The 13,697-nt window shown below is 48.4% G+C and overlaps 1 protein-coding gene across 14 annotated transcripts in view; it reads left to right on the top strand.

The window, feature by feature from the left end:
- Window positions 1-13,697, top strand: part of NOS1AP (nitric oxide synthase 1 adaptor protein) — a 175,263-nt gene that overhangs the window by 100,336 nt on the left and 61,230 nt on the right. For 9 of the 14 annotated variants that reach the window (XM_073356232.1, XM_073356231.1, XM_073356237.1 and 6 more), the window contains one exon: window positions 338-430. The exons of 3 other annotated variants lie outside the window; for them this stretch is intronic. In XM_073356232.1, the coding sequence (XP_073212333.1) occupies window positions 338-430 (93 nt within the window). Of the gene's footprint in view, window positions 1-337; window positions 431-13,697 lie in introns of those variants that run through there. 2 more of the 14 variants (XM_073356239.1, XM_073356238.1) reach the window with 1 other exon arrangement.

The raw sequence follows: 13,697 nt of genomic DNA, 5'->3' as shown, positions 1-13,697 counted from the left end.
AAACGAGCATGTTCCCTAATTGATCAGCAACGTAACAATGAAACAAGTTAACCGGGAGGACTTTAAGTGAGGAGTTACTGTATTGTGTATCAGTGTCCCTGTTGTATGCTCTGTGTGTGTGTGAGAGAGGAGCAGGAGACTGACAAGGAGAGCAAGACCCTTGTGGGCTAGAATGTGCGTGCTTCTGTTTGCACGTGTGTGTGTTTGCCTGTGTGTGCGAGTGTACGAGAACCTTCCTTTGCCCTCCGCCCCCGCGCCGGCAATTGGGTGCTGCTTGGTGGGAGGGCGCAGGCAGGTGGTGCAGGGGGTTCACTGGCCTTTCCCTTGCCTCCCCCAGTACGAGTTTAAAGCCAAGAACATCAAGAAGAAGAAAGTGAGTCTCCTGGTGTCAGTGGACGGGGTGAAGGTCCTGCTGAAAAAGAAGAAGAAGGTAAGACGCTCCTCACCCCCACCCCCCCCGAGCCAGTGGTGCCTGTGTGGTGGGGTCCCCTCCACCTGCGGGGACATGTCTGGGCCCCTTAGTGTGAGTGATGGGACTATGGCTGTTGTAGGCTCTCGAGTATGTCCTGCCAACTGGCCTCTTGGGAAGAGGGGTGGGGGAGTTGCCCCTGCAGCCCAGTGCAGAGTTTTGGCTAGCTGTGCACCTGGCGTGGAAAGGGCCTGTCTGTTTACTGAGGCTTTGCAGGGAACAAGCCCTTTGGCTGCAGGGGGCCTAGAGGGACTGCAGGGATTGACCAGGCCCAGCCTGCAGCAGACACACTGCTTGCCTCAGGCTGCAGCTAGTTCTCTGTGGGAAGCGAGTGGTCACTGCCCTGGTACCAGGCCCAGAGGGAGGGGGAATTCATACCCAACTCCTCTCTTTTCTGCCAGGGCAGCCTGTGGGACTGTGGATGAGGGAGCTGCATTGTCATAAGCAGAAAGCGGCGCAGGGGAGGGAGCGAGCCTCAGCCCCCAGGGTTACACTGGTATCTCCCCAAGAGCACCCTGGTTAGTATGGGCCAGCCCTGGCCTGGGGGGGACACACCTTTCGCATCGCCCCATTGGCTGAGCCCGGGAAGTACCAGTGTCTGAGCAGCACCGTCTGGGAGTGGTGGCTAGTCAGCTGTGGCCGGCCAGGCAGGAGTGAGGGACATGGTCTGCCGCTGACCCCTGCGAGGCCTCACTTTGCTGCCTAGCCCAATGTCACCATGGGCACCAAGGCAGAGTGCCCATGCAAACCCTGCTCCCTCCCCCCCCCCCCCCCAGCTGGCTGCATTGTACCCTGCAGTGCCCAGGTGAGAGTGGGGATCCAAGGGCTGAGTAGTGTGGGGGTCCAGCCCAAATAGCAGGATTCACCTTCCGCCATGGCTGCACTAGTGTGAAGGGGCAGGAAATAGCCCCTGTGTGGCTGGAGAGTAAGTGCTGGCTCTGCCCTCCGGCAGAAAGTGTCCTGGTGGGCGGGTGTGCTGGTGGGAGGAGCTGAGGCAGTCCAGCGCTGCAGCGGCTCAGACAGGGCCCTGGCCCTGGTAGCCCCTGGCTAGCAGTGGTGTAAGCTGCCTCCCCTCTGTTCCAGTCCTGGAGTGAGTGAGGCCCAGGGAGCAAAGAGAGTGGGTTTGCACTGGGGAGCCCACAGTGGGCCAGCTGTGTCCCTCCTCCCCAGAGCAGGGCTGGCCATGCACACTGGAAGGGAGCAGTGCTCCACTTTGGCCCAAGCAAGCTGGCCCATTGCATGCTGGGAACAGCACCTTAGTAGTAACAATGAAGGTGCTGACAACCTGCGTCTGTGGATCGGCCAGGACTGGGGGGCCCTAGCCAAAGTGGACCCCACAGAGGAGGCCAATAAGCCACAACCAGTGAGACCTGTGGGACGTGGCCTGCGTGCCGCAGGACGGTATGAAATATGTCCCAGTGAGCTGTACAGGGTTGGGGAACGGTCTCCACAAGGGAAGTGATGGAGGCAAAATATAAACATGATCATCAATACCTTTTAATGGTCCGTGGCTCATGGGTAGTGCCCTACCGAATTCACAGCCAAGAAAAACCCATCACAGAACATGAAATCTGATCTCTCGCCATGAAATCTAGTCTTTTACCCTATACTATACAGATTTCACCAGTGTTTCTCAAACTGAGGGTCTTGACCCAAAAGGAAATTGCAAGGGGGTTGCAAGGTTATTTTAGGGGGGTCGTGGTATCGCCACCCTTATTTCTGCACTGCTGCCTTCAGAGCAGGGCGGCCAGAGAGTGGTGGCTGCTGACTGAAGGCCCAGCTCTGCGGGCAGCAGCGCAGAGGTAAAGGTGGCAACACCATACCATGCCATCCTTACTTCTGTGCTGCTGCTAACGGGCCTCTGCCTTCAGAGCTGGGCTCCTGGTCAGCAGCCGCCGCTCTCCAGCTGCCCGTCTCTGAAGGCAGCGCCGCCACCAGCAGCGCCGAAGTAAGGGTAGCAGTACTGCAACCCCTCCTCCAATAACCTTTTGACACCCCACATGCTCTTTTTGGGTTAGGACCCCTACAATTACAACACCATGAAATTTCAGATTTAAATAGCTGAAATCATGAAATATAATTTTTAAAAAATCTTATGACCATGAAATTGACCAAAATGGACCGTGAATTTGGTAGGGTCTGTAACGATGCTGCCTCTGGTGGGACACAACTGAGAGCATTAATTCAGGACAAATTGCTTAGGGAAGGGCAGTTACAGCCCAAGGTTGGGTTTCCTTTACTATCAAGGCACACCAAATCAGCCAAACAGAGATGACCCTGGTTTTACCTTACTGGCTAACCAGAAGTCATACAATTAATTCCCTCAGACACTCCAGTTTCCCAGTATCACCACCAGCAGCCACTTCTTATGGGGACAAATGGTTATGAAAGCCAATACCCCAGTAAAAGAAAAAAGGTTCTCCCGATCCCAAAGGACCAAGCCCGAGACCCAGGTCAATATACAAGTCAGATCTTACCCACAAATCATGCTGTTGCCAATCCTTTTGAATCTAAAACCTAAAGGTTTATTCATAAAAAGAAAGAAATATAGATGAGAGTTAAAATTGGTTAAATGGAATCAATTACATATAAAAGGAGTACTTGTGGCACCTTAGAGACTAACCAATTTATTTGAGCATAAGCTTTTTGCGAATACAGACTAACACGGCTGCTACTCTGAAACCTGTCAATTACATACAGTGATGGCAAAGTTCTTGATTGAGGCTTGTAGCAGTGATGGAATAAACTGCAGGTTCAAATCAAGTCTCTGGAGTACATCCAAGGCTTTGATGGGTCATTCAGTCCTTTGTTCAAGTTTCAGTGTAGCAAAGTTCCTCCAGAGGTAAGAAGCAGGATTGAAGACAAAATGGAGGGATTTCCAGGGCCTTTTATATTCTTTCTCTTGTGGGCGGAAACCCCTTGGTTCTCCTGTGCAAAGTCACAGCAACAAGATGGAGTTTGTAGCCACCTGGGCAAGTCATATGTTAATGCATGACTCAGTTTGCAGGTGGCAGCCATTGCTCACATGCTACCTTGAACGTCCCAGGAAGACTTCTCATATGTGGATTGGAGTCTCCCAAGGTCCATTGTCAGTTAAGTGTTTCTTGACTGGGTACTTAATCTTCAAATTCCTTTCTCAAGAAGCTGACCAAATGCTTCACTAATGCTACTTAGAATCAAACACATTGAGATACAGGTACATGGACAGTATTTATAACTTCAATTACAAAAATGATACACACATACAGATCGCATAATCATAACCAGCAAATCATGACCTTTTCATAGACATCTCACACGACAACCTTTGTACAATATTTACTACAAATATATAACAGTGGTTGCAACAATGATCTGTATGATCTGAGAAAACAGAGTTAATGAGACACATGCATCTTTAGCCATACTACTGATTATATAAAAACTAACAATATTTTTACATTTTAAGGATGATTTTAACCAGTTGATTCTGGGAAACTTTCACGGGAGAGTGCATCAGCCACTTTGTTAGAAGCCCCTGAAATGTGTTGTATTTCAAAATCAAAATCTTGGAGAGCTAAACTCCACTGAAGAAGTTTTTTGTTAATTTTTTTTGACTGTATGAAGCCACTTCGGTGCAGCATGGTCGATTTGCAGGTGGAAACGCCATCCCCAAAGGTATGGGCGTAGCTTTTCCAGAGCATACACAACGACGTAACATTCCTTTTTGGTGATTGACCAGTGGCTTTCCCTCTTAGACAGTTTTTTGCTGAGAAACACGACAAGATAGAATTCTTGATACGGTCCTTCTTGCATTAAGACTGCTCCCACACTGCACTCAGACGCATTTGTGGTTACTAGGAAAGGTTTGTCAAAGACTGGGCCCTTAGCACAGGGTTAGACATGAGTGTCGCTTTAAGCTGATTAAAGGCCTTCTGACGCTCTTTAGTCCACTGAACAGCATTTGGCTGTTTGGTTTTATTTGGTCAGGTCTGTCCGTGGTGTAGTGATTTGGCAGTAGTGCAGTACAAATTGCCTGTAATATCCAGCCAAGCCTAAGAAGGATTGGACCTGTTTCTTTGATTTTGGGACAGGCCACTTTTGGATAGCATTAACTTTGGCCTGTACGGGGTTGATAGTTCCTTGACCCACCTGGTGTCCAAGGTACGTTACTCTGTTTGGGCTTATTTGACACTTTTTAGCCTTAACAGTTAGTCCTGCCTCCCTTATGCGCTCGAAGATGTTTCGTAGATGCTCTTGGTGTTCTGTCCATGAATCAGAAAATATGGCCACATTGTCAAGGTAGGCGACTGCAGATTCTCCCAATCCCGCTAGGAGACTATCTACAAGTTTCTGGAAGGTGGCAGGTGCATTTTGAAGCCCGAAAGGGAGTACATTAAATTCATACAGCCCGACGTGTGGTGAAGGCTGACCTTTCCTTGACGGATTCATCTAGCCATACCTGCCAGTACCCCTTGGTTAAGTCCAAGGTAGAGATGAACTGGGCCCGTCCCAGTTTCTCTAATAGTTCATCTGTGCGTGGCATTGGATAGTTGTCTGGGCGAGTTACAGCATTTAGCTTATGGTACTCCACGCAAAAGCATATTTCCCCATCTGGTTTGGGAACGAGAACCACTGGAGATGCACTTTCAGAGGGGCGGATTACACCCATCTGTAGCATATCCTGGATCTCCCGTTCTATAGCAGTTTTGGCTTGAGGAGCCACCCGGTAAGGTTGGGCTCCAATTGGGCAATCATTACCTGTGTCAATGGGGTGGTATGCCTGTTCGGTCCGTCCTGGGGTAGCTGAGTACATCGGTGTGAAGCTAGCGCACAGCTCCTTGATCTGCTGTCGCTGCATACGCCCAAGGGTCATGGAGAGGTTCACCTCTTCCATGCCACCGTCACTTTTCCCTTTTGTAGTAGACACCTTCAGGCCACTCAGCATCACCTCCTCCCTGGGCAGTTAACTGACAAACCTTTAATTCTCTGGAATAAAAGGGCTTTAGAGAATTAACATGGTATACTTTAGGCTTTAGATTTGAGATGGGGGATGCTATGAGAGAGTTAACAGCTCCCAGAGGCTCTTGGACCGTAAATGGCCCTTCCCACAATGCTTCCATCTTATGGGCCTGGAGCGCCTTCAAGACCATGACTTGGTCCCCTACTTTGAAGGAACGCTTTCTGGCATGTTTATTATACCAGGCCTTTTGCTCTTCCTAAGCATCTTTTAGGTTTTCTCTAGCAAGGGCTAAAGAGTTTCAGAGGGTGTTTTGTGGGTTGTGGTCCAGAATGTTACTTCCTGGAGAAGGCGTAAACCCCTCCCATTGCTGTTTCACCAACTGTAATGGGCCCTTAACCTCGTGGCCATACACAAGTTCAAATGGTGAAAACCCCGAACTGGGGTGTGGTACAGCCCTGTAGGCAAAAAGGAACTGCTGCAACACTAGGTCCTAATTGTTGGAGTGCTCATTTACGAATTTACATATTATGGCCCCCAAAGTTCCATTAAACTTCTCCACCAGGCCATTTGTTTGATTGTGGTAAGGGGTGGCAACCAAGTGGTTCACCCCCTGAGCTTCCCAAAGGCTTTTCATGGTCCCTGCCAGGAAATTAGTTCCCAAATCTGTAAGGATGTTGGAGGGCCAACCTGTCCTGGCAAAAATGTCTGTTAATGCCTGGCACGCACTTTTAGACCTAGCGTTGCTTAGAGATACTGCTTCCGGCCATTGGGTGGCAAAATCCATGAAAGTCAGTATGTACTGCTTTCCTCTGGGTGTCTTTTTCGCAAAAGGACCCCAAATATCCAGAGCTACTCACTGAAATGGAACCTCAATGATGGGGAGTGGCTGGAGAGGGGCTTTGACCTGGTCTTGGGGTTTTCCCACTCTTTGGCATACCTCACAAGACTGGACATAGGTAGAAATGTCCTTGCCCATTCCCTCCCAGTGGAATGACCTCCCCAAACTGTCTTTGGTCCTGTTAACCCCAGCATGGCCACTGGGATGATCGTGGGCTAAGCTTAAGAGATTTACCCGGTACTTAGTTGGAACTACCAACTGTCTTTGAGGATGCCAGTCCTCCTGGTGCCCACTAGAAAGTTTCCTTGTATAGAAGTCGTTTTTCTACAACAAACCAGAATTGATTAGGAGAGCTGAGAGGCGGTGGGTTGCTCCGAGCCGCTGTCCAAGCTCCCTGGAGGCTTTCATCTGCTTATTGCTCTGCCTGGAACTGTTCTCTTGATGCTGGAGACATCAGTTCCTCACTGGATTGTAGACTTGGGCTTGGTCCCTCCGGAAGCGATGTAGGTGATGGAGCTGTTTCCTTGGACTGTGAACCCCTCTCTGTTGGTGCACTATGTTGTATTTCAGCCTTTTGTGCAGGTTTAGCTGCTGCTCCCAGGTCAGGCTTGCTGGTGCCCTCTGGCATTGGAGGTGTAGATGGGGTTGCAAGCGCTGGATTCAGTGCTGGCAATGGTTCTGGTGCTGTTTGCTCCTCCCGTTCCAGTTTTGGGGCTGGTTCTGGTTGAGTCTCTGCGACTGGATTCACTACTGCTGTTGCAGTCATTGGCAGGGGATCCGGTTCCACCACCTCAGTTTGGGGCTCTGGTAACACAGACTTGGCCCTTGTAGAAAGCTCAGGGACAGGGATAGGTGTGAAGGCTTGCTTAGCCTGGCTGCGGGTGACCATTCCCACCCTCTTGGCTAGCTTCACATGGTTGGCCAAGTCTTCCCCAGCAGCATGGGAATGGGATAATCGTCATAGACTGCAAAAGTCCACTTTCCTGACCAGCCCTTGTACTGGACAGGCAACTTGGCTGTAGGCAAGTGTAAAGAGTTTGACTTGAAGGGTTGAATAGTCACTTGGGCCTCTGAGTTGATGAATTTGGGTCCACTAAGGATTGGTGGATAGCTGACACCTATGCTCTAGTGTCCCCCCATGCGATAACCTTCTTCCCACCCACACTCACAGTTTCTCTTCGCTTTGAGGGTATTTGGGAGGCATCTGGGCCTGAGGACCTTTGGTGTGATTCTGGTGTAATGAACTGCAATCTGTTGGGGTACTTGGGGTAGTTGGCCTTTACATGCCCCAGCTCATTACATTTAAAACATCGCCCAGCTGACTGGTCACTGGGGTGGGGTGGGTTTCTGGAGACTGGTGTGGTGGGACGATAAGGTATTTGGGCCTTGGGCTGACCCCGGTGGTAGGGTGTTGTTTTGGGTTGCCCCTTCTGATATCTGCTCCAACTGCTACTAGCTTTTTTCTTTTCTGCTACCTCCACCCATTGGTTCCGATCTCCCCCATCTCAATTAGTTTTGGGCTTCCCATCTAGGATGTACCTTTCTATTTGCTTAGGAACACCCTCTAAGAACTGTTTTGTTTGCATTAGGAAAGACAACTCTTCCAGAGATTTAACACTTGCTCCTGATATCCAGGCATTCCAATTTTTTACAATGTGGTAGGCGCATCGGGAAAATGCCACATCTGGTTTCCACCTTAGGGCTTTGAACCGCCAACAGGCATGCTCGAGTGTTAGCCTCATTCAAATTCTGGCCTTTTTTAAAACAAGTTCTTAGCTGTTCATGTTTTCTTTAGGCATTTCAGCTGCCACCTCTGCTAAGGGTTCACTGAGCTGCGGCCTCAGCTCCACCATATACTGGTCTGTAGAGATGCTGTACCTAAGGCAGGCCCTTTCAAAATTTTCTAAGAAGGCTTCTGTATTATCGCCTACCTTGTAGGTGGGGAATTTTTTGGAATGGGGAGTGGTACCTGGAGAAGGACTGTTAGGGTTATCTGGTAGACCAGTTTAGCCCTTTCCAGCTCTAAGTGCTTCAGCTCTAACTCTGTATCCAAGCGTTTTGCCTCTGTATCCAATTGCTTTGCATCTTTTTTCTCCTGCACCTCCAACTCCAAGTGCTTGAAGTCCATTTGTCTTTTATGTTCCTTCTGTTTCGCTTCAGCTTCCAATTTGGCTAATACCGTTTCTTTTTGACCTCACTTTCCATCATCTTTGCTAGCCTTTCTGCCCTTAGCCTAGCCTAGCCTGAGAGCTAGAAAAAAAAAAAAACAGCTTGTGAATTCCCTTGCTATAGCTTAACTACTCTGCCCTCAGGCAAAGAGGAAAAAAAAACTCCAGCTGCTCTAAGCTTGAAAAAAAAAGTGTCCTTTAAAAACAAAAACAACAACAACAAACCTCCCTGGTTTTCAAGCAGCTAAAAGAAAAAATGTGTCCTTTTAAAATCCTGAGGTCTGTGCTTCTGGTTCAAAATGATCCCACCGTGCTGCTGTTACACCCCAATGGCCCCCTGTAACGATGTTGGTTCGGTGGGACCCAACTGAGAGTGCCAATTCAGGACAAACTGCTTAAAGCAGGGCAGTTACAGCCCAAGGCTGGGGTTTCTGTGCACACCAAGGCAAACCAAACTAGCTGGACAGAGAGGACTTTGGTTTTACCCCACTGGCTAACCACAAGTCACACAAGCAATTCCCTTAGACACTCCAGTTTCCCAGTATCACCACCAGTGCCACTCGTTATGGGGATGAATAGTTATGAAAACCAATACCCCAGTAAAAGAAAAAAAAGTTCTCCCGATCCCAAAGGACCAAGCCCCAGACCCAGGTCAATATACAAATCAGATCTTACCCACAAATCATGCTGTTGCCAGTCCTTTAGAATCTAAAATCTAATGGTTTATTCATAAAAGGAAAAAGATATAGATGAGAGCTAGAATTGGTTAAATGGAATCAATGACATACAGTAATGGCAAAGTTCTTGGTTCAGGCTTGCAGCAGTGATAGAATAAACTGCAAATTCCAATCAAGTCTCTGGAGTACATGCACAGCTGGGATGGGTCATTCAGTCCTTTGTTCAAAGCTTCAGTTTGTAGCAAAGTCCCCCCAGAGGTATGAAGCAGGATTGAAGACAAGATGGAAGCGCTGCAGCAGTCTTTTATAGTCTTTTGTCATGTGGCCTCCTTTCTTTGTTCCAAAGACATGCATTGGGGCACATGGCAAGAAAAAACCTTAGAGTTCTGTCCATAGGCATGTCCCTACATGCCTTGCTGAGTCACAAGGTGTATCCGCCTTCTTTCAATGCGTCAGTTGTATAGCTGATGGTCCTTAATGGGCCATCAAGCAGGCTAGACAGAGCTGACACCAACTTGTCTGGGGTGTTCCCCAGAAGCATAGCACAAGTTTGAAATACAGACAGTATAGAGCCAATATTCATAACTTCAACTATAAAAACAATACACATATACAGATAGCATAATTATAGCCAGCCAATCATAACCTTCCCGTAGACACCTCACACCTTTGTACAATATTTGCTGCAAATATATAACAGTGGTTGCAACAGTTACAGATTCTGTCAATAACGTCACAGCAAGACACATGGAAAAGAATTCTCTGTAGTAAGTCAGAGCCCTCCCCATCTAGTGCCCCATCTCTGGCAGCTGGAGATATTTGCTGCTAGAAGTCACTAGGCAGTCCCATCAGACCATCCCCTCCATACACTTATCAGGCTCAGTCTTGAAGCTAGTTAGGTTTTTCACTCCCACTGCTCCCCTTGGAAGGCTGTTACAGAACTTCACATCTCTGATGGGTAGAAACCTTCATCTAATTTCAAGCCTAAACTTGTTGATGGCCAGTTGATATCCATGTGGTCTTGTGTCCACATTGCACTTAACTTAAATAACTCCTCTCCCTCCCTGGTACTTATCCCTCTGATGGATTTATAAGAGAGCAATCCTCTCTCCCTCAGCCTTCTTTTGGTTAGGCTAAACAAGCCAAGCTCTTTGCTGATATATCCAACACTGGTGGCAGAGAATCTACTGCCATAGAGCCCTGGTGGGATCTTCTCGGGAGCCCAGGAAGCACTCTCATATGCCTGAGACTAAGTCTGCCTTGAAATCCACTTCGAAGAAGTTAGGACATATGAAGCCCTCTTGGGCTGAGGTGCTGGGCTTGCTTAGAGCCACATCTAAATCCCAGAGGCTTGACAAAAAAGCCCATAAACATCAAGCTCTGTCAGTGCTGGAGCACGACCCATGAGTACTGTCAACCTTGTCACCTCCCAAACTTTGGGTCCCTCAGCCCCAATGAAGACTGTTCACCGCCTGCACCATCCTCATCAGCACCCTCTCCAGTTATGATGGTCTGGACAGAAACAGCCCCTCTTACTCCAGGGAGAATTGAGTCTTGTGCACCTCCACGTGACATCTCCGTATTCCTGGATCCAGAATACCCTCCATCGGGTCCGTTCCTGTCCAGTAATGTCAGAACACCACCTGGGGAGTCGACAGCTCAGAGAAAAAGTTTATCACCTGGTTCTTCCTGGAGATACAACTTCCCTCCAGCCACTGAAAAGACTTACGCTACCTTGGGACGAACCTCAGCATTTAGCTCAGCGTAGCTGGTACCCCATGAAATGGGGGCCTCCGCATCCCCCTTTTGATCCTTCCTCCTGGCCATATTGGGACCCTGGAACCAGTACCCCCCTGAAGAGAGTCTTGTCTGCTAGAGAGTAACTCCTCCTAAGGAGGCACTTAGGCCCCTCCGCCCCCTGGATCCTTTCAAAGAGGAAGAGCAAGACGTATTGGATCCAGTGGTTCCACTGGAACCTGCAAAACTGCCATCATCTCCAGACAAAGCAGTGACCCCTATGTCTCTCTCCTCTGCCGATGATGTCAGGTAGTTCCAGGATCATCTTCGTAGAGTTGCTAGTGAGCTTCAGATTCTTCTGGAAGAGGTTCAGGAATCCCAGCACAAACTCCTGGACATCCTTCACTTATCTGGATCCAACAAAATAGTGTTCCCTGTTAATGAGTCTATAATGGAGCCAGGTAGGGCTGTTGGCACACCCCCCGCTACCTGCATTCCCACCCCCAAGAGGGCAGAAAAATATTCTTATGTGCTGGCAAAAGGGGCTGAGTTTTTTTGTTTTCTCACCCCTCTCCCAACTCTTTGGTAGTCCAAGCAGCTTCCAAAAGGGGTAGACAGCAACACCCCCCACTCCCCCCCCAGTCTACCCCTGTGAACAAAGAGGGTAGACGTCTAGACCTACTGGGGAAAAAGGTCTTTTCATCATCCAGCTCCAGTTTAGGATAGCCAACTACCAAGCACTACTGGCCGAGTATGGCTTCCTGAGCTATTCCAAGTTGGCAGAGTTCACAGACAGCCCTCCACAACAGAACAGAGCTTGTTTCAAGGCACTGATAGACGAAGACAAAGACCGCTCTCCAATCTGCAGTGTTGCCACAGACATCTCTAGAGCCATAGATATGGCCATTATTATGTGCAGAGTCATGGCACCATGTATCAGGGTTCCCTAAAGAGGTTCCAGAATACTGGGGAGGACCTCCCCTTTGGTGAATCATAGTTGTTCAGTCAGAAGTCAGACAAGTCCCTCCATACCTTAAAGGACTCTCTGTGAATATATACACCTATCCCCAAGGGAAAGTTCCATTGACAGTCATATAGAGTCTAGACTTAGACCCATGGCTCAACAATTTTTTCATCAGAGGCCCTACAAATCACCACTCAAAAGGCAGAAGGTTCAAGGGACCCGTGTCCCTACATCTGTGGCAACAGGCTCAGCTTCCCAATCTCAGCCCCCAACAAGGCACTGTTTTTGACAGGACCTCAAGAGCTGCTGCGAGCCACTGAGTCTGACATCGCCCAACCATGTCACACCACTTGGAGGTCATCTAACACTCCAACACCTGGAGTGCAATAAGCACAGACCAATCTGTGCTGAATATCATCCTCTCTGGTTATACGATTGAGTTTGCATCTCTGCACAACCCCACTCTCAAACAAGAGGTACACTACCTATTAGACCAAAGAGCAATAGAACTTATCCCTTCTCAATACCAAGTGAGTGGCTTTCACTCAACTTACTTCATGATACCCCAAAAGAAGGGCAGATGGAGACCAATTCTCAACCTCCACCAACTAAACGGCTTCAGGTCCCGGAAAAAGGCAAATATAGTGCCCATATTTAAAAAAGGGAAGAAAAAGAACCCAGGGAACTACAGAGCGGTCAGTCTCACTTCAGTCCCCAGCAAAATCATGGCGCATGTCCTCAAGGAATCCAGTTTGAAGCACTTGGAAGAGAGGAAGGTGATCAGGAACAGTTAACATGGATTCACCAACGGCAAGTCATGCCTGACCAACCTGATTGCCTTCTATGATGAGATAATGGGCTCTGTGGATATGGGGAAAGCAGTGGATGTGATATATCTTGACTTTAGCAAAGGTTTAGATACCGTCTCCCACGGTATTCTTGCCAGCAAGTTAAAAAAGTATGGATTGGCAGAATGGCGTATAAGCTGGATAGAAAGCTGGCTAGATTGTCGGACTCAATGGGTAATGATCAATGGCTTGATGTCTAGTTGACAGCCGGTATCAAGCAGAGTGCCCCAGGGGTCGGTCCTGGGTCCAATTTTGTTCAACATCTTTATCAGTGATTCAGATGATGGGATTAATTGCACTCTCAGCAAGTTTGCAGATAACACTAAACTGGGGGGAGAGGTAGATACGCTGGAGAGTAGGGATAGGGTCCAGAGTGACCTAAACAAACTGGAGGATTGGGCCAAAAGAAATCTGATGAGGGTCAACAAAGCAAGTATTTGCATTTTAGTACATTCCATAGCTATAGCAGTATGGTTTTTTATTTTTATTTGTTTTTGTATTTTTGTAGCTGGGACAGAGACCTTAATTTATTTTTAATTACCTGCACTTAGGAAGGAAGAATCCCATGCACCTCTACAGGCTGGGGACCGACTGGCTAAGCCGCAGTTCTGCAGAAAAGGACCTAGGGATTACAGTGGACGAGAAGCTGGATATGAGTCAGCAGTGTGCCCTCATTGCCAAGAAGGCCTGTCAGTAGATCTAGGGAAAGATGATTATTTATTATTATTCCCCTCTATTCGGCACTGGTGAGGCTACACCTGGAGTATTGCGTCCAGTTTTGGTCCCCCCACTATAGAAGGGATGTAAACAAATTGGAGAGAGTCTAGTGGAGGTCAATGAAAATGATTAGTGGGCTGGGGCACATGACTTATGAGGAGAGGCTGAGGGAACTGGGGTTATTTAGTTTGCAGAAGAGAAGAGTGAGGGGTGATTTGATAGCAGCCTTCAATTACCTGAAGGGGGGTTTCAAAGAGGATGGAGGTAGGCTGTTCTCGGTGGTGGCAGATGACAGAACAAGAAGCAATGGTGTCCAGTTGCAGTGAGGGAGGTCTAG

This window comes from Lepidochelys kempii, chromosome 8 (assembly GCF_965140265.1).
Source record: "Lepidochelys kempii isolate rLepKem1 chromosome 8, rLepKem1.hap2, whole genome shotgun sequence".
NCBI lineage: Eukaryota > Metazoa > Chordata > Testudines > Cheloniidae > Lepidochelys > Lepidochelys kempii.
This window is presented reverse-complemented; position numbering and strand designations above follow the sequence as displayed.